General features: G+C 43.6%; 1 protein-coding gene across 2 annotated transcripts in view; it reads left to right on the top strand.

The window, feature by feature from the left end:
• The window catches only part of LOC115474906 (late cornified envelope protein 3D-like), a 198,544-nt gene that overhangs the window by 104,180 nt on the left and 70,989 nt on the right, over window positions 1-23,375 (top strand). The window contains exons 2-3 of one of the 2 annotated variants that reach the window (XM_030210605.1): window positions 3,235-3,270; window positions 16,880-16,918. In XM_030210605.1, the coding sequence (XP_030066465.1) occupies window positions 3,252-3,270; window positions 16,880-16,918 (58 nt within the window). In that variant the 5' untranslated portion in view covers window positions 3,235-3,251. Of the gene's footprint in view, window positions 1-3,232; window positions 3,271-16,879; window positions 16,919-23,375 lie in introns of both variants that reach the window. The other variant, XM_030210606.1, reaches the window with a different exon arrangement.

Below are 23,375 nucleotides of genomic sequence, written 5' to 3'. Positions count from 1 at the left end.
ACTGTTACGCATTAAATTTTCTTACTCAAATGCCTATGATTGAGAGTCTTGGATTTGATTTTTAAAGTTTTTACATTTTTATATTATGTATTTGGTGCATACTACTACTACTAGTTAACATTTCTACAGCGAGGATTACGCAGCGCTGTACAGATTAAGAAAAAAGGACAGGCCCTGCTCCAAGGAGCTTACAATCTAATGGGTGAAATGTTAAGTAGGGGCAGTCCAGATTTCCTGAATAGAGTGGTGTTTAGGTGCTGAAGGCGAAATTGAAGAGGTGGGCTTTGAGCAAGGCTTTGAAGATGGGCAGGGAGGGGGCCTGGCGTATGGGCTCAGGGAGTTTATTCCAGGCATGGGGTGAGGCGAGGCAGAAAGGGCAGAGTCTGGAGTTGGCGGTGGTGGAGAAGGGTACTGACAGGAGTGATTTGTCTTGAGAACGGAGGTTACGGGTAGGAATGTAAGGGGAGATGAGGGTAGAGAGTTAGGGAGGGGCTGTAGATCGAGTGCATTTGTAGGTTAAAAGGAGAAGCTTAAACTGTATGCGGTACCTGATCGGAAGCCAGTGAAGTGACTTGAGGAGAGGGGTGATATGAGTGTACCAGTTCAGGCGGAAGATAAGATGTGCAGCAGAGTTTTGAACGGACTGAAGGGGGGATAGGTGGCAAAGTGGGAGGCCAGTGAGGAGTAGGTTGCAGTAGTCAAGGCGAGAGGTAATGAGAGAATGGATGAGAGTTCGGGTGGTGTGCTCAGACAGGAAGGGGCGAATTTTGCTGATGTTATAGAGGAAGAAGCGACAGATCTTGGCTATCTGCTGGATATGCGCAGAGAAGGAGAGGGAGGAGTCAAAGATGACCCCGAGGTTGCGGGCAGATGCGACGGGGACAATGAGGGTGTTATCAACAGAAATAGAGAGTGGAGGGAGAGGAGAAGTGGGTTTGGGAGGGAAGACAATAAGCTCAGTCTTGGCCATGTTCAGTTTCAAGTGGCGGTTGGACATCCAGGTCGCAATGTTGGCTAAGCAGGCCGATACTTTAGCCTGGGTTTCTGCAGTGATTTCTGCTGTGGAGAGATAAAGCTGGGTGTCATCAGCATAAAGATGATATTGGAACCCATGGGAGGAGATTAGGGAACCCAGGGAGGAGGTGTAGATTGAGAAAAGAAGGGGTCCAAGGACAGATCCCTGAGGAACTCCAACAGAGAGCGGGATGGGGGTGGAGGAAGAACCCTGAGAATGTACTCTGAAGGTACGGTGGGAGAGATAAGAGGAGAACCAGGAGAGGACAGAGCCCTGGAACCCAAGTGAGGACAGTGTGGCGAGAAGTAAGTTATGATTGACAGTGTCAAAAGCAGCAGATAGGTCGAGGAGGATAAGGATGGAGTAGTGACTTTTGGATTTGGCAAGGAACAGGTCGTTGCAGACTTTAGATAGTGCCGTTTCCGTCGAGTGTAGGGGGCGAAAGCCAGATTGAAGTGGATCGAGGATGGCGTGAGAGGATAGAAAATCAAGGCAACGGCTGTGAATGGCGCGTTCAAGTATCTTGGAGAGAAAGGGTAGGAGGGAAATGGGGCAGTAGTTGGAGGGACAGGTAGGGTCAAGTGATGGTTTTTTGAGGAGTGGTGTGACTACAGCATGCTTGAAGGTGTCAGGGACAGTTGCAGTGGAGAGAGAGAGGTTGAGGATATGACAGATGGAGGGGCTGACAGTAGGAGTGATGGTGTTAAATAAGTTGGTGGGGATGGGAGTCAGAGGAACAGGTGGTGCATTTCGAAGAGGAGAGAAGATAGGCGGTTTCCTCTTCGGTGATATCGGGAAAAGAGGAGAAGGAGGCCTGGGTTGGTTGGTTGAGGGAGTGTGTTATAGGGTGAGGAGAAGATGGTTTGGAGGTGAATTCGAGGTTGATTTTCTGCACCTTGTCGCGAAAGTAGTCCGCCAGTGATTGAGGAGAGAGTGAGGGGGAGTGGGTGGGAGCGGAGGGCACTTTTGGTGCATATTAGACATCATTCAATGCATGTTTCTATTATTGTTCATATGATTGTATTAATTAACTTTATTTAATAATTCGGCTCCCTCATTTCGATAATACATATCACATGTATTTGTTTATATAAATGTTTAGGTATATTTTGTTACACTCTACTTGCTTTTTGATAATTTCTTTTTCCTATATGTAGATTGCATGACTCCTGAGGCAGTCACTTCTAGGCCGACACATGGCTCCATGCAGAGTCTTTTACAGTTGGTGCTCTAATAAATACATTGATATTCACTCCTGTGAGCTTTGCTTTGGATTTCATTGGAAGGCTAACTGTCCATTCCTACTTGCTATTGCCATTACAGTAGTAGCATATAATCTTCTGGCCAGCTTCTAGCCACCTGAAATCCTGTTCCAGTTTATGGTCGCCTGACTTATTCTGATTTATACTGGGACAGCCTCTGATATTTTTCATTGCTGATCATGTCCTTCATGTGCTTAGATACAACCTTGTTGATGTGGCATATTGCAATAGTGTTATTCAGCGTTAGCCTTTTTTGCTGGAGAAGCTTCCGCCGAGTAGTATCATCACTGATGCTGATAACAATCCTCTCCTGTATGATCGAGTCTTCTAGATCTCAGTACTTGCACAACTTTTTTAGATGCTTAACTTCTATTAGATATGTGTCAAAAGATTCATTTGTTTCCTACAGCTTGTTATTCAGGACGTACCTTTTGAAGTCACATTTGTTTTTCTGATGCAGTAATTTTGAAAGTGTCCAGTATTTGTTCACATCAATTTTATCTGCCTTGCTCTTGATGGTTTGGGTGTCATACAGCTCATATGCTTTTTTACTAATGCATGCCAAGAGAATGTTATCATGTTTCTTCATTGGAATTCCAACGCGTCAGTTGCAATTTCACAATTCTGCCATTGGCTCTTGAAATACTTAAAATTTGGAGCACAATCCTTCCAAATTCATTGGTAGCAGAACTGGAATCGATGTGCAAGCAACCTTCTATCACTAATTTGCTTCTGACACCATGTAACATATTGAGACATTCCCACAAATATGGTCTCAACAAATTACTTTATTTTTCAGCACAGCAACAACAGGAAGTGATGCATTCTTCCCAGCTACAGCCTCCTGCTTCTTGAGAGATCATAGATACATACTGTACAACACTGCTATGACAACTCACAATAGAGTCTTTACACATTATAAAATCAACAACTCTTTTTTCTCTGTTTATTTCAGGTTCAACTGAGCTTCCAAAATGTCAAATCCTAGTTCAGGTAGGAGTACAAATAAGTACATGGAATGGAATGGGTACTTTGATAATCATAAAAGGATTGCATTTGCACAAATTTGTCAAAGTTTCAACCTTAGGTAATGACTATACTATACTCATAATGTAATCATCTAGAAAGGAACAAAATACTTGTGCTAATGCCATCATTTTTCTTGTGTGTAAAGCATGTTTTGCATGTGAGAAATGGACTTAATAAAATTGTGAGGATGTGTACATATGTGTAAGTACATGTGCTGGCAAAAGAACTTATACTTCTATGCAGTTCATGTGTACTCATTTCCAGAGGTGGCATCTGGGCAGAGCAGTGAGGTATGTATGTATTTTACAAACTGTGCATTTACTTGCACAAAATGGACTAAATTTTGTAAATGGTGCCTAAAAAACTGGCGCTGAAAAAAATAGTGCTTAGTACTAGCTTATAAATGACGCGTAAAGTTAGGCGTTGTTTATAGAATAGCACTTAGCGCTGGGAACCGCGACTATATTTAGGCGTGACCATTTACACAAACAAAACCTTAGTGTAAATTCCTGCACTTAAATTAGGCACGGATCACGTTTATTCTATACCAAAACGTGCAAATTAAAGGAATGCCCCTGATTCGCCATGACCATCCCATGGCCATCCCCCCTTTTGGGACCCATGTGTAAAATTTACGTGTAGATCTTGCGACTAAATTTATGTATATAAATTTTAATTAAATCCAATTGGCACCAATAATTGCTTGTTAAGATCTCAATTATTAGCGCTAATTGGCTCATTTTTCAATTAAATTGCATGCACAAATTGGGCGACTTTTATAGAATTTGGGGGAATATGCACAGAAAGTTATACCTGCCTCAGAGCAGCTATAACTTTGTGTGGGCACACTTATGTACTACAGCCTGCAAATAGGTGGGAAAATGTGGGGTACAAATGTAACAAATAAATAAAATAGGTTTTTATTCAACAGGATCTCAGAACTAAATCAATGTCATCCATTCTAATTCTGCATTTAGACTCACCAGTGCAACTGTGTTCATTTTAAGTTATAAAGGCAACTAGAAAATAAGGGGACACATTTACTTGCATAGAGGCAGCTATAACTATCTCAACCCCATTCCACCCTTAAGCACCTACAGAAATGGACATAATTTTGTAAAACATTTTCTGTGTGTAAAGCATGTTTACATCAGGAAACTAACTTTAATAAAACTGTACCTGTTTGTATACCAATAGACATGCCAATAAGAGCTTTATATGGACTTTTCCATGTGTAAAGCATGTTTTCCATGTGCAAAGAGGCTCTTATAAAATTGTGCACAGTATACACATGCATAATAGCATCTACTTTTTGCATGATATGCACATAGGCCCTCCTAAAGGCCTAACCTGGGTGGAGCTAGGATGGAGTTGTGATGTGTGCTCATATTTTATAAAATATATGTATACAGGCAGGGTAGAATTTTATAAATGGCACTGAAAATGGATGCCGGAAAAGATTGGTAATAAGCACTATTCTATGAAGAGTGCACCCTCTATAAATAGTGCTTAACACTGGTTTCCATGACCAACTCTGGGCACCAGACTTGTGCCTGCTCAAACGTAGTGTAAATTTTGGCACCCAAGTTGGGTGCAGACGCCCATTATTCTATAACACAGAGCAGAACTTTTTGGAATGCCCATGACCTGCCCATGTCCTTCCCATGGCCAAGCCCCCTTTTGGGTTGTACGCTATAGGATTTAGGCACCCAAAGTTATGGAATAGCATGCAGCTAGATACAGGTGCAAATCCTAATTGGTTCCAATTAATGTCAATAGTTGGTTGTTAGCATCTAATTATTGATGGTTAACAGTTTGCTAACCAATTAAGTTGCATGCGCATCCTGGTAGCATGCCCAAATTTGGGCGCCCAAATCTGAGTGAAATATATAGAATCCAGGGGGCAGTGTAAATTTGTGCAAGAGAATTTGAGCACAACTAGGGTCATTGTAAGAGTATATTTTGTAAAGATACATGGAGGGGCATAATCGAACAGGGCCGGTCATTTATAAGGGCGACCATCTCTAATGACGGCCCCGTAAATCGGCGTACCCGACCGTATTATCGAAACAAGATGGCCGGCCATCTTTCGTTTCGATACTACTGTCGTGGCCGGCCAAATCTCAACATTTGAGCCTCCCTTAGAGATCGCCGGCGTTAGAGATAGCTGCCATTGGTTTTCGCCGATAATGGAAACTAATGGCGGCCATCTCAAACCTGGCCAAATCAAAGCCATTTGGTCGTGGGAGGAGTCAGCATTTGTAGTGCACTAGCTCCCTCAAATGCCAGGACACCAACTGGGCACCCTAGGGGGCACTGCAGTGGACTTCAGATATTGATCCCAGGTGCATAGCTCCCTTACCTTGTGTGCTGAGCCCCCCAAAACCCACTCCCCACAACTGTACACCACTACCATAGCCCTTAAAGGGTAACAGGGGGCACCTACATGTAGGTACAGTGGGTTCCTGGTGGGTTTTGGAGGGCTCCCATTTACCACCACGTGTAACAGGTGGGGGGGGGGATGGGCCTGGGTCCGCCTGCCTGAAGTGCACTGCAGTACCCACTAAAAACTGTGGTCATCTGGTCAGTTCGGGCACCTTTTCAAGGCTTGGTCGTGAACAAAAAGGGATCAATTAAAGCCAGCCAAATGCTCGTCAGGGGCCAGGGCCGGCCTTCTTTTTTCCATTATCGTCCGAGGCTGGCCATCTCTTAACCATGCTCCCGTCCCGCCTTCAGTACACTGCGACGGAAAGCAGTTGAAGCCGGTCAAAATCGGCTTTTGATTATACCAATTTGGCCGGCTTTAGGAGAAGGCCAGCCATCTCCCGATTTGTGTTGGAAGATGGCCGCCCTTCTCCTTCGAAAATAAGCAGGATAGGCACCTAAATTGCCTTTATAGAACTGGTGAACTCTAGGGGCTGATGCACAAAGTAATACCACAGTTTTAACCTGGTTTTACTGTTGGTTTTACTGGCCAAGCAATACACAGATGATTTCAGCATGGGTATTAATTTGCATGGAAGCCATACTGCGGAGTGCATTACAATGTCATTAAGTATTCTCCAGCCATGTTAAAAAATACCATTCTTACACATTTTGTGCAAGGGAAACTTTTTACCAGGTTTGAGGCAGCATAGAAGGGTTGAAAGGACCAGGTGTCTAGCTGCACCACTTCTCTGCCTCCAACCCAACTACCCTGCCATGGATTGCTTCCTGACCCATCCCCCTGGTAATAGTAATATTTAAATAAAAAAAAGTTTTCACAGGTGTTCTAGTGGCTCTCTCCAGGCCCAACCTCCATCCCCTAATATAAAACAAAGATGTCGTAGAGGTCTAGTGGCCTCCCTCCCTCCCTTCACATAAATTCCCTTGTAGTCTCATAGTCCTCTCCATTTCTCCAGTACCCCCAAAAATCTCTTGTAGTCTAGTCTAGTGGGCCCCCACCCACTCAGGAACCCTAAGCCGAGGCCCCACAACCCTATACCTCAAATGAAACAGGAGCGATGCCCACTTACTCCTCCCTCAGTCATTGTCATCTTCAAAATGGCAGCACTCTGCCCCATGTGGTGCATACTGGGTGCACCGGTCAGAGCCATTTTACCATATAAGGGAATTTCTATTTTATATGGTAAACTAGCTCCACCCAGTGCATTGTGACACCATTTTGAAGATGACAGTAACTGAGGCAGAAGTGAGTAGGCATCGCTCCTGCCTCGTTAGAAATGTGGGGTTAGGGGGCCTTGACTTGGGGTCGCAGGGTGGGTGGGGGCCTACTAGATTATAATAATGCACAAACTCTCCTTAGCAGTGCTGTTTGGTCAGCATTATTTCCCAAATGGATTGCCTTGCGTCTGTTTTGGTTGCTCACTGTCTCTTTCCAAACACTATTGTGACCCCTGAGCCAGGCATTCTATGACTTCGAAACACGGACCGTGTTGGGTCCTTTGTGTCCAAGCAGCAAATAAAGCATCTTTTAAAGCACCATCTTCTGTGTTAGATTGTCATTTGGTCAGCCTCTACTACTTTGCGCTTGTACTTTTACGTTGAGCTTTCTCCTGTTTGCTGTGCCTGGGCCTACTAGATTACCAGGATTTTTTTTGGAATGGGGGAGGGAGAAGACTATTATTTATTTATTTATTTATTTATTTATTTATATATTTGCAGTATTTGTATCCCCCATTTTCCCACACACTAGCAGGCTCAATGTGGCTTACAAGACATCGTATTGAGTCGATGTTAAACAAATACAATCAGAAATATGGTAATGGAAGGTAGAGGTAGATGGGAACAATAAATGACAAAGGAAATAAGAAATAACATTGTTTTTTAAAGCAGTGCAGGGTTGAGGCAGCTAGGCAGATTCAGAAGGGTAGGCCTTACAAAACAAATAGGTCTTTAAAGTTTGCCGTAATTCTAGATGGTCATTATCGCTTTCACTCTTTTTGGTAATGAATTCCACATTTGAGTACTTAAGTAGGTGAAATTGGATGCGTAGGATGATTTATATTTAAGACCAATGCAATTGGGATAATGAAGATTCATGTAGGTACGAGATGATCTGATACTATTCCTGGCTGAAAGATTAATCAGGGCATTCATATAACCAGGGGCTGCACCATAGATTATCTTGTGGACCAGAGTACAAAGTTTGAAGGTAATGCGGGTATTAGGGAATTTGTGTGGGAGGGAGGGGGCTAGGGAGCCACTAGACCACCAGAACATTTTTTTTAATATTAAAGGAAGGTGGGTTGGGTGTGGTCCGGTGAGTGGCAGGGATTCACTAGACCACCAGGGCATTTTTTTTTAGCATTATAAGGGGAGAGGTTTGGATCAAGAGGGGGAGCTGGTCATGTGATGGCAGGGTGGGTGCCGTTAGACACCAGGAATATGTTTTGGAGTGGGGCAGTCAGAGGTGTCATGTTGAGGGGTGAGGGTAAGGAGCTGATGCATGCTTGTGTGTGTGTGTGTGTGTTTGTTTGTGTGGATTTTTATGTCAATCCAGTCACCACTCAGACACTGACAGGAAAGCTGACATTTAGCGATGAACCATAGATTACTGCAACAATTTTAATACAGCAGTAATTTGCATATTTATTGATTAGAGTATGCCAAGGCATTTTTTGTCGCTAATTTCATGGTAGAGAGAAGATTCTACCACAAGCCTAAGAGCATCGGCCCCCTAGTGTGGGAACAGAACAGGGAGGCTGAGAACAGAGATAATGGGACCTCCAAGAGAGATTCCAAATTGGGATAGCAGTGTTTGAAGACCAGCCCAGGGCAGAAGGAAAGAGTTTTCCAGGAGCATTCCTGGCTTGTGACTACAGTGTTTGAAGATGGGTCAGTGTAGGAAAATTATATTGTGACGTGTTTACCAAGCCTGTGGCCATGGTGTTTGAAGACATCCAAGATGGAAAACTGGAGTGTACAAATGAGAGTACTGAAGTTGGGCCCACTAGGAGCTGGTCACTATACGGGTGTTAAAAAATTTAAGTTTAGTGAAGCTGGGTTTCAAGGCAGTGGCGTAGCTAGGGGGGGTGCAGGGGGAGCGGTTGCTTCCCCAAACAGACTTTTAGAAAAAATGGCGCCTATCCGCCGCCGCCACATGCTAATATCGTCCTCTACCTCCGTCCTCTTCCCTCCCTTGCGAGCTTCTGCCTCTCCCATCCGCGTGGCCATTTTTACAGCCCTGAAGCGTTCTCCGTCCGGCACCGGCAATTCAGATAGTCAGCCTTCTTGCCAGCGTCAGGGCCTCTCCTCAGGCGCGTCCCGCCTACTGTAATGCAACGTCCTGTTTTCCGCAGAAGTGGGACGCGCCTGAGGAGAGGCCCCGAAGCTGGCAAGAAGGCTGACTACCTGAATCACTGTTGCCGGACGGAGAACGCTTCAGGGCACTGAAAATGACCAAACAGACTGTAGAGAGGCTGTGGGCGAAACACGAAAGATGTAAGACTCAGGGAGGGGTGGAGAAGGGAGAAAGAGCTGCCCAAGGAAGTTTTAATAGGAGTGGAAGTGAGCCTATCTAGGCCATTGTAAGCAAGGAAGCTGGTTTGGTAAATCTGTTTCCACTCCCCCGCGCAGTCGTCATTGCCGTTCATGCGAAACAAAGCAAGCAAACTTATGAGCTGCTGCCTCCACCTTGTCATTTTTTATTGTTGGTCCATCTGTAGCAAGTCTAAAGCTGTTTCAGTTAGATAGGCAGTGCCTTAAAAGCGGGAGGAGAAAAGAAATAACAATTGAATATCACTAAAACAGCTTCAAAAAATATTGTAGCCGGTAGAAACTGCAATTATAAACTCTATAGGTTGAGCTCATTTTTCTTCACTGTTCTTGTTCTATACAATACAGATGTTCAGATTTCAGTGAGGATATCCTGTTTCCTGATGGGTTCATCTTAACTGTTGTTGTAATCTGCCTTGGGAAGCCTGGTGTTTAAAGGTGATAGAATATATTGAAATTAAATGAAAGTAGAATTAAACTTTCCTTTCATTGGGGCACATGGAATCACATCATCTATTTTGTAGAACTTTCTTTTAGATACACAAATGGATTATTCTGTTTTGAACGTGTTTCAGGGGCAAGTGGTTTTATAAATCAAAATAAAAAGAAGTATTTTGTTTCATCAGATCTCTTTTGTTTAAACATAAATGGGCTATAAGCCCCTAATGCAATGTGAGTGACATTGCCGAAGGGTTAGAAGGTAAAGTTTGCCTATTTGCGGATGATACTAAGATCTGTAACAGAGTGGACACCACGGAGGGAGTGGAAAACATGAAAAAGGATCTGAGGAAGCTAGAAGAATGGTCTAAGATTTGGCAATGAAAATTCAATGCCAAGAAATGCAAAGTGATGCTCTTAGGGATTAGAAATACACGGGAGATGTATGTGTTAGGCGGGGAGAGTCTGATAGGTACGGGCGGAGAGAGGGATCTTGGGGTGATAGTATCTGAGGATTTGAAGGCGACGAAACAGTGTGACAAGGTGGTGGCCGTAGCTAGAAGGTTGTTAGGCTGTGACCAGCAGAAGAAAGGGGGTGTTGATGCCCCTGTATAAGTCGTTGGTGAGGCCCCACATAGAGTATTGTGTTCAGATTTGGGGGCCGTATCTTGTTAAGGATGTAAAAAGAATTGAAGCGGTGCAAAGAAAAGCTACGAGAATGGTATGGGATTTGCGTTACAAGATGTATGAGGAGAGACTTGCTGAACTAAACATGTATACTCTGGAGGAAAGGAGAAACAGGGGTGATATGATACAGACGTTCAAATATTTGAAAGGTATTAATCCACAAACGAACCTTTTCCGGAGATGGGAAGGTGGTAGAACGAGAGGACATGAAATGAGATTGAAGGGGGGCAGACTCAAGAAAAATGTCAGGAAGTATTTTTTCACGGAGAGAGTAGTGGATGCTTGGAATGCCCTCCCGCGGGAGGTGATGGAAATGAAAACGGTAACGGAATTCAAACATGCGTGGGATAAGCATAAAGGAATCCTGTGCCGAAGGAATGGATCCTCAGGAGCTTAGTCAAGATCGGGAGGCAGGGCTGTTAGTTGGGAGGCGGGGATAGTGCTGGGCAGACTTATACGGTCTGTGCCAGAGCCGGTGGTGGGCAGCGGGACTGGTGGTTGGGAGGCAGGGATAGTGCTGGACAGACTTGTACGGTCTGTGCCAGAGCCGGTGGTTGGGAGGCAGGGCTGGTGGTTGGGAGGTGAGGATAGTGCTGGGCAGACTTATACGGTCTGTGCCAGAGCCGGTGGTTGGGAGGAGGGGCTGGTGGTTGGGAGGCGGGGATAGTGCTGGGCAGACTTATACGGTCTGTGCCCTGAAGAGCACAGGTACAAATCAAAGTAGAGTATACACAAAAAGCAGCAAATATGAGTTATCTTGTTGGGCAGACTGGATGGCCCGTGCAGGTCTTTTTCTGCCGTCATCTACTATGTTACTATGTAATGGAGTCCATTGGTTTTCTTATATTTTTTGCTTGTGATGACTGTGCCAAAACTGAAAACTCTTATCTCTATCTGGTTGATAATAAAAGGAACACTATCCACCCTAAAATGTTGTTGTGTGGCTGTGCATGAGGAATTGTGATATTGAATAAATAAATGTATATTTGTGTCCCTAGTCTTGCATCCTACGTTTATATAATCCTTTTAAGAAATCCAGTTAATCATTTAACATTAGTGGGACATAGCCACAGAGGCATGGTATGGTTGCGTTTTTAATAATGGTAATACTAGGGCCTATCTAAGGAACAGGTTATTTTGAGTTAGTCTTCACTGGACCAAACTTGCTTTCCTTGTGCCATCACTATCCAGCAGGATAGGCAGTATCTTAAAAAGTGGAGGATAAAGAATTTTTTTTACACATTTATATCACACATTATCCCAAGCAAAGTCAGATTAAATGTGGCTTACATTTGAAAATACAAATACCTGTTTTGTAAAAGGTACATTTTTTTCAATTTTTATTTTGCAAAGTACAGGAGAAAATGCATTTCTGTTTCTTTTTTACCAGTATTGCACTGTTTATAGAGTCTGGCTTCCTTGGGCAGAGAGGAGGGGGTCTCTATTTAAATTTTTGTTATCTTTTTTTCTTTTGTGGCTCCCTATTTTGTATTAGATTGTTATCGTGGAATGTTGTCACAATTTGAGTTTCTGCCAGGTGCTTGTGACCTGGGTTGGCCATTGTTGGAAACAGGGGCGTATCTGCGTGGGGCCACAGGGGCCTGGGCCCCCGCAGATTTTGCCCTGGACCCCCCTACCGCCGTCAACCCTCCCCGCTGCCGTTGTTTACCTTTGCTGGCGGGGGACCCCAACCCCCCGCCAGCCGAGGTCCGCTTGCTGCCTTTTAAGATATTTCTTCAGCTGGCGGGGGACCCCAACTCCCGCCAGCCGACCCGACATCTTTAAAGTTCTTCTTCGGCCTCCGTGGCCGTGCTGTAGTTGACTGTTCAATCCAGTTTGGAGTCTGACGTCCCAGCACGTTGTAGGCAGGACACAACAGTGACAGCCTGTATTAATCAGTGCCCGCAACAGCCCTTGAGCAACAACACAGACACTGCTGCCTGCCTATTTTATAAAAGTCCAAATAAACATAAATAAAGGTAGTCCACAAGCACAAATACATTATCCTATTAAATACTGAAAGTAAAACTAAACAGTGGTGCAGCCATATTGTCACAATAAACAGGGGGTCTTTTACATTGGCATACCGCATGCTAAAATGGAACTACCACTGGCCCAGTGTGGCTGCCTGCAGTTGTTCCAGTTGGAGCGTGCACCATTTCTGGCACTCCGTGAAATTTGTTTCCCTTGCTTGGTGCTAACCCGGCAGTAATTGGACATCACCGCACGCTGCATGGTTACCGCTGGGTTACCGCAGGAGCCTTGAGGTAGCGGTAAGTGTTCCCTGCTGCATAGCCATGCGGTAAGTATTATCTTACTGCATGGCCATTTGGGGGGGGGGGGGGGGGGGGCTTTTTACCCACTGCGGTAAAATGGGCCCTTGTGAATGGGAAAAATGGCAGCTTAGTAAAAGGACTCCTCAATGTTGTACTTGCATGTTGCATAAAACATAAGAACATCAAATTACAATTTAAAAAATAACATTTAAAAGACAAGAAAATACTTTAAGGTATATCACAGTCCACAATAACATATTATGATCATAAATCATCCAAAGAAGAATTCCTCATTAAAATATACAATAAAAACTAATCTCCATAAGAGTATAAATAACTATTACATGTAAATTAATTGGTATCCATAAACATGTAGCTATAAGTCACAGACCTAAATACACAAGCTTCAAATCTATGAGTACCAGGAGAAGCAATGCAAGGGATGGGGAAGAAGGACCAGACCCAGAAAACAGGAATGTGCCTGGGGCCAGGGAAAGCAGAGCAGGGAAATAATCCTAGCTTGTGGGAGATAGGAATTTGTAAATTGAGAGATGAGCTAAATCTGCCAATCAAATGAAGTCTCATCTACAAACGCTGGAGTTTTTTTTGGAATTTGATTTTTTATGTTTTATGGGTCATGTGAGAACAACAGTGAGAATATATAGCTGACTTTTGTTTACTGTGACAATCTCTTTGCACCGTTATCTGGTAAAATGGATTTTTATGTCTTTTACTTTATTAATAATATATGTATTTAGTTTTCATCTCCACTGTTTCTGTTTTTGTGTTACTTCCATAATGGATATTTATATTAACTTATTCTTTAACATTTGTATTTATTTAATTTATTTATTAGGATTTATTTACCACCTTTTTGAAAGAATTCACTCAAGGCGGTGTACAGTAAGAATAATCAAACATAAGCAATAGACAATTACAGCAGTAAAAATATTCAAATAGCAATACAAAATATGGAATAGTATACTACTCACTTAAAACTATTTATGTTGTGATCTGTATGAATTCTAGACAGGCATAAGTCAAAACATGGTCTGTGTCACGTCTTCAATAAATGGTTCACATTCACAGATGTGTTTCCTGCTGTTCATCCCTTCCCTTGGTGGCTGACTCCTTGTCTCCTCTTGCTGCAACATTATTCTTGCTGGTGTTCCCTCTCATTTGCAGTTATCTATGGTTGGCAAGAAATATGACTCTTTAATCCACGTGCACATTGGCACCTGTTTGGCAATATATGTTAAGTATGTGTAAGGGTTTATAAATGTAATCTCTACACATGCTTTGTTTTCTCCAATCTTATCCTGTCCCATTTTTACCACTTATAAAAGCACCTATGTTGTCAGGCGCATAGATACTTTACCTGCATGAAAGGAATCTTCCTCCACCTCCATCCCGCTATCTGTTGGTGTTCCCCAGGGATCTGTCCTTGGACCCCTTCTCTTCTCAATCTACACCTCTTCCCTGGGCTCCCTCATCTCATCTCATGGCTTCCAGTATCATCTCTATGCGGACGACACCCAGCTGTATCTCTCCACACCAGACATCACCGCGGAGACCCAGGCAAAGGTATTGGCCTGCTTAACCAACATTGCTACATGGATGTCCAACCGCCACCTGAAACTGAACATGTCCAAGACTGAGCTCATCGTCTTTCCACCAAAACCCACTTCTCCTCTTCCTCCACTTTCTATCTCAGTCGATAACACCCTCATCCTCCCCGTCTCATCTGCCCGCAACCTCGGAGTCATCTTCGACTCCTCCCTCTCCTTCTCGGCACACATCCAGCAGATAGCCAAGACCTGTCGCTTCTTCCTCTTCAACATCAGCAAAATTCGCCCTTTCCTTTCTGAACACACCACCCGAATTCTCGTCCACGCTCTCATTACCTCCCGACTTGACTACTGCAACTTACTCCTCACCGGACTCCCACTTAGCCATCTATCCCCCCTTCAATCTGTTCAGAACTCTGCTGCACGTCTTATATTCCGCCAGAACCGATATACTCATATCACCTCTCTTCTCAGGTCACTTCACTGGCTTCCAATCTGATACCGCATTCAGTTCAAGCTCCTCCTTCTTACCTACAAATGTACTCAATCTGCTGCCCCTCACTACCTCTCTACCTTCATCTCCCCTTATGTTCCCACCCGAAACCTCCGTTCACAGGACAAATCACTCCTCTCAGTACCCTTCTCCACCACTGCCAACTCCAGGCTCCGCCCATTCTGCCTCGCCTCACCCTATGCCTGGAACAACCTTCCTGAGCCCCTACGTCAAGCCCCCTCCCTGCCCATCTTCAAGTCTCTGCTTAAAGCCCACCTCTTCAATGCTGCCTTCTGCACCTAACTCTTACCTTCAGGATATCCGGACTGCCCCAAATTGACTGCCCCCATCGTATTGTCTACTCACTTGTCCTTTAGATTGTAAGCTCTTTGAGCAGGGCCTGGCCTTTTATGTTAAATTGTACAGCGCTGCGTAACCCTAGTAGCGCTTTAGAAATGTTAAGTAGTAGTAGTAGTAGTAGATACTTTACCTGCATGAAAGGAATCAGTAGAAATACCCCATTTACCCCAGGATTATATGTACTGTGACTAAATCCATTCTGGATTTGCGAGTGCAACTTAATGAGCCAATCAGTGCCGATAATTGCCAATTAACAAGCAATTATTGATACTAATTGGTATTAGTTAGAATTTATATGTTGTAAGGCCTCCACCACCGGGAGACTCTTGGAAAGTCTCCTGTACCGAGAGACTCTTGAGTCCCTCGGCCCTTTAGCTGAGCTGTGTGATGTAATCCACTGCTAAAGAGCACACGGCAATCCACAAGGTCAGATCATTATACTTTATTGTAATCCCTTGGTGTCAACCGCTCCTCCAAAGGTAGTTCCCACCACAGCATTTCTCAAGAAGCATAGCAGTTCAACCGCATAGTATTCAAAACAAAACAGAAAAAACTCCAAAAGGTTCCAAAATCTCAGCAGTTCATATAAAACAGCTATGCAAAGCAATTCTTCAAACAAAGTAGCTTGAAAAGGGCTCAAACTCCCAGCAGTCCATGTACAGCAGCTATGTTGGGGATTGAAGTCCCTGTTTCTACCATGGGACTTACTCAGGGGCTGCTGTAGTCTTTTCCTTTTCTCCAATCCCCCAGGGGAAAAGACTCCTTCCTTTCTCTACCCAGTCTCCCTCCCTCTTGAGCCTCTTCATTCCTCCATGTGCCTTCATTCTCCCTCTCACCCTCATATTCCTCACAATGCACAACTGTCTAAGCATATTCTGTAAAGTAATATGTGTAAATTCTAAGGTGCCTAGGTAAAAAGGGGCATGGCCATGGGTGTGGAATGGTGGGTCATGGGTGTTTCTTAAAAACTATGGGGTCCTTTTACAAAGGCGAGCTGAAAAATGATTTGCGGTAGTGTGGGCGAAGGTTTTGGGCACATGCCGATCCAGTTTTTAGCACGCCTTTAAAAAAAGGTCTCTTTTTTGCCGAAAATGGACGTGCGGCAAATCAAACCTTACCGCAAGCCATAGACCTACTGGTAAAGAATCTGGGCGGAAATGACCTATGCGCATCAGATGCCACTTGGTGTGCATCCGTTACGCTTTCCAAAAAATAAAAAATATTTTTCAGATGCATGTAGTGGACGTGTGCCAAAATTGAAATTACCGCAAGGGCCATGCGGTAACCAGGCAGTAACTCCAATTTGGTGCGTGTTCGGCGCATGTAGGCGCCTATACGGCTTAGTAAAAGGGGCCCTATGCCCAGTCCACACCTAATTTAGGTATAGGCATTTAGACCAAGTTTTACTTGTGCCTGCGACTAAATTTAGTCCTGTGGTCGGGCGCTAGACATATTCTATAAACCGTGCCTAAATTAAGCGCAGTTTACAGAATATGCCTACATGTATTTTTTTCAGTGCCAATTTTTCAGGTGTGATATATAGAAACTAGCCCATAGAATCTAGGTAAATCTTATGTTTTCTTATGTAAAAAGTTTTGAAAGGTGCCCTCGTATTCATTTCTCTAAGATGGAAGTATACGGTAGAAATAAATAAATAAGAAAATATAAATCCTTTGACCATGGTTTGATTTTCTATCAAAATTCTAGTTTTAATAATCTTGTAAAATTTTCTCTTCACCTTTTATTACCAACAGAGTTCACATACCAAATTCACGAAGAAAAGTCTGGCAGCGGTATGTATAAAAATGGAATAGATGTCACACCATTTATAGAAGAGTGAGTTTGTGTGAAACTACAAAAATTGAAATTGGACAAAACCTCTGGAACTGATCAGGATATATCATGTGATATTATGGGAACTCATAGAAAAATCTCTTAAATCTGCCAAAGGAACAGATCTTTGGAAAAAGGGGTATTTCTGAAGAATGGAAGTTTAGATGCTGCCGTTCTATATAAGTGCAACAGAGTGAAGCAGTTGGGAATTATAGGCTGGATATTCTGAATTTAGTGGGGCAAAATTTTGTGAAGACTCTGCTAAACAAAGTAGTAAAACATATCTTGAATCAAGCAGGTTAAAGAATCTGAGACAATACAGTTTAACAAAGAGATGTTGTCCAATAAATCTGATTTCTTTGGGTGACCATAAATTTAGACTGAAGGTGGAGCCCTGCTCTGTTATACATTCATTTCAGCAATGATTTTGATAGTGCCCCAAACAGGTGACTCATAAATAAATTGAGCAGGCTAGGGTGGGACTGAAGGCAGTGAGCTGGTTCAGAAACTGAATGATGGATGTACAACAAATCTGTGGTAGTAAACTGATTTTACTCCAAAGAAAAAAGGTATCGAGAGGCGTGCCCATTCTGGTCAATATGTTTGTGAATAATATTCCACAGGGCTTAGGAGGAAACATCTGCCTTTTTTGTAGATGACACTATAGTCTTCAACAAAATAGACACATCTGAAGCAATACACTGTATGAGAGGTACTCCTGCTGGACTTCTGCACCAAAAATTCAAAATTCTGTGCAAAAAAAAATTCAAATTTCTGCACACAATCTGCAACTTCTGTGCACAAAATTTGCAAGTTCTGCATGTTTATTAGTAAATTTAACCAATATTACAGCCCCCCCCCCCTTGTACACAAATACAATTCATATTTTTCCCAGCATCCATATTTTTCCAGCCCCCTCCGTGCACCTACACATACAGCCTCCTTCCTTCCTTTCTTCCATACCTTCTTCTCTCCACCCTCCAACCACACATAGCATTTACCTTTTTTACAGCCCTCCCTCCAACCATAGCATCCGCCTCGCCAGGATGAGCAAGTAGACGCAGAAATGAAAAAAGAAATCAGAGACGCAAACAAAACAGGCAATGTGATAATAATGGGTGACTTCAATTATTCAAATATAGACTGGGTAAATGTAACATTGGGACACGCTAGAGAGGTACAATTCCTTGATGAAATCAAGGACAGCTTTATGGAGCAGCTGGTGCAGGAGCCGACGAGAGAAGGAAAAATTCTAGACTTGGTCCTTAGTGGAGTGCATGATCTGGTGAGGGACGTTATGGTACTGGGGCCGCTTGATAACAGTGATCATAATATGATCAGTTTTGATATCAAGCTTGAAGTAACTATACACAGGAAGTCAAATATATTAGCGTTTAACTTTAAAAAAGGAGACTATGATAAAATGAGAACGGTTAAAAAAAACTTAGGGGGGCAACTGAAAGGGTAAAAACTGTACAACAGGCATGGACGCTGTTCAAAAATACCATCCTGGAGGCCCAGGCCAAACATATTCTGCGAATTAGAAAAGAAAGACGGAAGTCCAAAAGACAGCCAGCGTAGTTGAAAAGTGAGGTGAAAGAAGCTATTAGGGCTAAAAGAAATGCCTTCAGAAAATGGAAGAAGGAACCGTCTGAAAATAACAAGAAGCAGCACAAGGAGTGCCAAAGCAAATACAAGGCGCAGATAAAGAAAGCTAAGAGGGATTACGAAAAAAAAGCATTAGAGGCAAAAAAACAAAGCAAAATTTTTTTAGGTATATTAAAAGCAGGAAGCCGGCGAAAGAATCGGTTGGGCCGCTGAATGACCGAGGGGTAAAAGGGGCGATCAAGAAAGATAAAGACGTAGCGGAGAGATTGAATGAATCCTTTGCTTCGGTCTTCACCGAGGAACATTTGGGTGGGATACCAGTGTCGGAAATGGTATTTCAAGCAGACGAGTCGGAGAAACTTACTGACTTCACAGTAAACCTGGAGGACGTAATGGGGCAGTTCAGCAAACTGAAGAGTAGCAAATCTCCTGGACCGGATGGTAGTCATCATAGAGTACTGATAGAACTGAAAAATGAGCTTGCGGAGCTACTGTTAGTGATATGCAATTTATCCTTAAAATTGAGCGTGGTACTGGAAGATTGGAGGGTGGCCAATGTAACGCCCATTTTTAAAAAAGGTTCCAGAGGAGATCCGGGAAATTATAGACTGGTGAGTCTGACGTCGGTGCGGGGGAAAATGGTAGAGGCTATTATTAAAAACAAAATTACAGAGCACATCCAAGGACATGGATTACTGAGACCAAGTCAGCACGGCTTTTGTGTGGGGAAACCTTGCCTGACCAATTTACTTCAATTCTTTGAAGGAGTAAACAAACATGTGGACAAAAGGGAGCCGGTTGATATTGTATATCTGGATTTCCAAAAGGCGTTTGACAAGGTACCTCATGAAAGGCTACAGAGGAAATTGGAGGGTCATGGGATAGGAGGAAATGTCCTATTGTGGATTAAAAACTGGTTGAAGGATAGGAAACAGAGAGTGGGATTAAATGGGCAGTATTCACAATGGAGAAGGGTAGTTAGTGGGGTTCCTCAGGGGTCTGTGCTAGGACCTCTGCTTTTTAATATATTTATAAATGATTTAGAGATGGGAGTAGCCAGCGAGGTAATTAAATTTGCTGATGACACAAAATTATTCAAAGTCGTTAACTCGCGACAGGATTGTGAAAAATTACAGAAGGACCTTACGAGACTGGGAGACTGGGCGGCTAAATGCCAGATGACATTTAATATTTTATTTATAAGCATTTTAAGATACATAATATTCAAAACAGAATAATACTACACAATTTGTAATCTGTCTACAGATAATTAATAAGAAATAAAGGAAATGAACAATACTTCCATCGTCCACTAAAAATAAGAAATGATCCAAGATTCATAGGAAAAGATTATTATCAAGCTATCGATATCAAGCTTCAAACATTCCAATTAAACCAGAGACCGCGCTAGGCCCCGTAGATTCACTCCTAAGTGCTATACAGTGTTCATTCGAGTCTAAACTTTCACAATAATACTCTCTTTACTTTTCAAAAAAATATCCAACTGATTGGGTTCAAAAAATTGATATTGTTTAGTGTAAAGTAGAATTCTACACACACAAGGAAATTTCAAAAGAAAATTTGCTCCCAGGGCAATTGCCCTTGGGCGCAAAGCAAGAAATAGCTTGCGGCGTTTTTGAGTTTCCCTGGACAAATCCGGGAAAACTCTTATTTTTGAACCCAAAAATAAAGAATTCAAGTGCCTTAAGGAAAGCCTGAGTACTGCATCTCTATCCAACTCTAGTGCAAAAGTCACCAGCAAAGTAGTCCTTTGAGTGACCACCTCCAAAGAAGATTCCAGAAAAGCCGTTAAGTTCATTGCATTCTGAGGGTCTAGGTTTCCTGGGACTTGCCCAGTAGTTTGAATATAATATGCCCTTGTAATTGGTGGCAATGAGTTTTCAGGCATTCCCAGAATATCAACAAGATATTTCTTAACCATCTGTACAGAAGAGAGAATAGGTGATTTCGGAAAATTAATCATTCGCAGGTTAAGTCTTTTGGATTGATTTTCCAGGTATTCCATGCGTCTAGAAGCAAAGTTCCTTTCTTTAATTAATGTTTGGTCCACAAGTTCCATTTTTTTAACTTTTTGGGAAAGGATTTTTACTTCAGTTGCATGAATCTCATTAATTTGAAATTGTTTGAGAGCAGACTCTGCCAAAACTTTAATAGTTTCATTATTCTTTGAAATTGCAGACTGTAAAGTCAAGAGGGTTGTGGAGTTCAGATCCCAAAGTGACTCTAAGGTCACTACAGCAGGTTTTTCAAACTGCCCTACATTAAATACCAGGGGAGACGCTTGAACAACTTGTTCCAGGGTACTCACTGTCGCAGAATCCACAACAGTCACAGCTTTCTGCTCTGGAGTAGTCAGTTGTTCAGGAGATGACTTCTCTGCTGCCATCGGGTTCCCTCCCTGCTCGCTCCCTTCACCTCTTTGGGCGGATGCTGCAGGACTCGACTGGAAGCGCTCACTTCCTGGTTGAGGGGGTGGCGCTGCACGAAAAACAGGGCTTAGAGAAGCCCTGTCGACACTGTTGGTCAGCGCCGAGACGCTGGCACCAGCAACTGGAGTGGAAGTCAACGGAGTCCCGGGCGCTATTCCGAAGTGCTCAAGAGTCGGCTGGGAGAGCGGGGGCTTTGCGCCAGGGTCTGAGGGAAAATCCCTGACTTTCCTGCGTCGCTTGCCCATCGCATCGACGGGTACCAAGAGAGAGGTACGTCTGGCGAAGGCGCAAGCGGAAGAACAAATGGCTAGAAATGTAAGGAGGAGAGACAAAAACTTCTTCAGGTATATTAGTGACAGGAGAAAGACTATAAAGGGAATTGTGAGACTAAAAGATACAACAAAACGCTATGTAGAAAATGATGAAGAAAAAGCCAATTTGTTAAATAGATACTTTTGTTCTGTTTTCACTGAAGAAAACCCTGGGGAAGGACCGAGAGGGACTGGCAAAAGTACACCTGAGAATGAGGTGGATAGAGCGCCGTTCACAGAAGAGAGTGTGTATCAACAACTTGGAAAGCTAAAGGTGGACAAAGCCACGGGGCCGGACGGGATCCACCCCAGAATACTGAGGGAGCTCAGAGAGGTTCTGGCGGGTCCTCTTAAAGACTTGTTTAATAAATACTTGGAGACGGGAGAGGTTCCGAGGGATTGGAGAACGGCGGAGGTGGTCCCTCTTCACAAAAGTGGGGATAGGGAAGAAGCTGGAAACTACAGGCCGGTAAGCCTCACTTCGGTTATTGGAAAAGTAATGGAAGCGATGCTGAAGGAAAGGATAGTGAATTTCCTGGAAGCCAATAAGTTGCAAGATCCAAGACAACATGGTTTCACCAAAGAGAAATCGTGCCAAACGAATCTCATTGAATTCTTTGACTGGGTGACAGGAGAATTAAATCAAGGACGTACTATGGACATCATCTACTTAGATTTCAGCAAGGCTTTTGACACGGTTCCCCACAGGAGGCTCTTAAATAAACTAGACGGCCTGAAGATAGGACCCGAGGTGGTGAACTGGATTAGGAACTGGTTGACGGACAGACGCCAGAGGGTGGTGGTGAATGGAGTTCGCTCGGAGGAGGGAAAGATGAGTAGTGGAGTGCCTCAGGGATCGGTGCTGGGGCCGATTTTGTTCAATATATTTGTGAGTGACATTGCCGAAGGGTTACAAAGTAAAGTTTGCCTTTTTGCGGATGACACCAAGATTTCCAACAGAGTGGACACCCCGGAGGGAGTGGAAAACATGAAAAAAGATCTGAAGAAGCTAGAAGAATGGTCTAACGTTTGGCCATTAAAATTCAATGCGAAGAAATGCAAAGTGATGCACTTAGGGAGTAGAAATCCAAGGGAGATGTATGTGTTAGGCGGGGAGAGTCTGATAGGCACGGACGGGGAGAGGGATCTTGGGGTGATAGTATCTGAGGACCTGAAGGCGACGAAACAGTGCGACAAGGCGGTGGCCGTAGCTAGAAGATTGCTAGGCTGTATAGAGAGAGGAGTGACCAGCAGAAGAAAGGAGGTTTTAATGCCCCAGTATAAGACGTTGGTGAGGCCCCACCTGGAGTATTGTGTTCAGTTTTGGAGGCCGTATCTTGCGAAGGATGTTAAAAAAATGGAAGCGGTGCAAAGAAAAGCTACGAGGATGGTATGGGATTTACGTTCCAAGACGTATGAAGAGAGGCTTGCTGACCTGAACATGTACACCCTGGAGGAAAGGAGGAACAGGGGTGATATGATACAGACGTTCAAATATTTGAAAGGTATTAATCCGCAAACGAATCTTTTCCGGAGATGGTAAGGCGGTAGAACAAGAGGACATGAAATGAGATTGAAGGGGGGCAGACTCAGGAAAGATGTCAGGAAGTATTTCTTCACGGAGAGGGTGGTAGACGCTTGGAATGCCCTCCCGTGGGAGGTGGTGGAGATGAAAACGGTAACGGAGTTCAAACATGCGTTGCATATGCATAGAGGAATCCTGTGCAGAAGGAATGGATCCTCAGAAGCTTAGCTGAAATTGGGTGGCGGAGCAGGTGGGGGGAAGAGGGGGTGGTGGTTGGGAGGCGAGGATAGGGGAGGGCAGACTTATACGGTCTGTACCAGAGCCGGTGATGGGAGGCGGGACTGGTGGTTGGGAGGCGGGAAATACTGCTGGGCAGACTTATATGGTCTGTGCCCTGAAAAGGACAGGTACAAATTCAAGGTAAGGTATACACATATGAGTTTGTCTTGGGCAGACTGGATGGACCATGCAGGTCTTTTTCTGCCGTCTACTATGTTACTATGCTCGAACACAGCTTGAAACG

The sequence above is a fragment of the Microcaecilia unicolor genome, chromosome 7, assembly GCF_901765095.1.
Source record: "Microcaecilia unicolor chromosome 7, aMicUni1.1, whole genome shotgun sequence".
Classification (NCBI taxonomy): domain Eukaryota; kingdom Metazoa; phylum Chordata; class Amphibia; order Gymnophiona; family Siphonopidae; genus Microcaecilia; species Microcaecilia unicolor.
The sequence above is the reverse complement of the archived record's forward strand: the minus strand, read 5'-3'. Positions and strand labels throughout refer to the sequence as shown.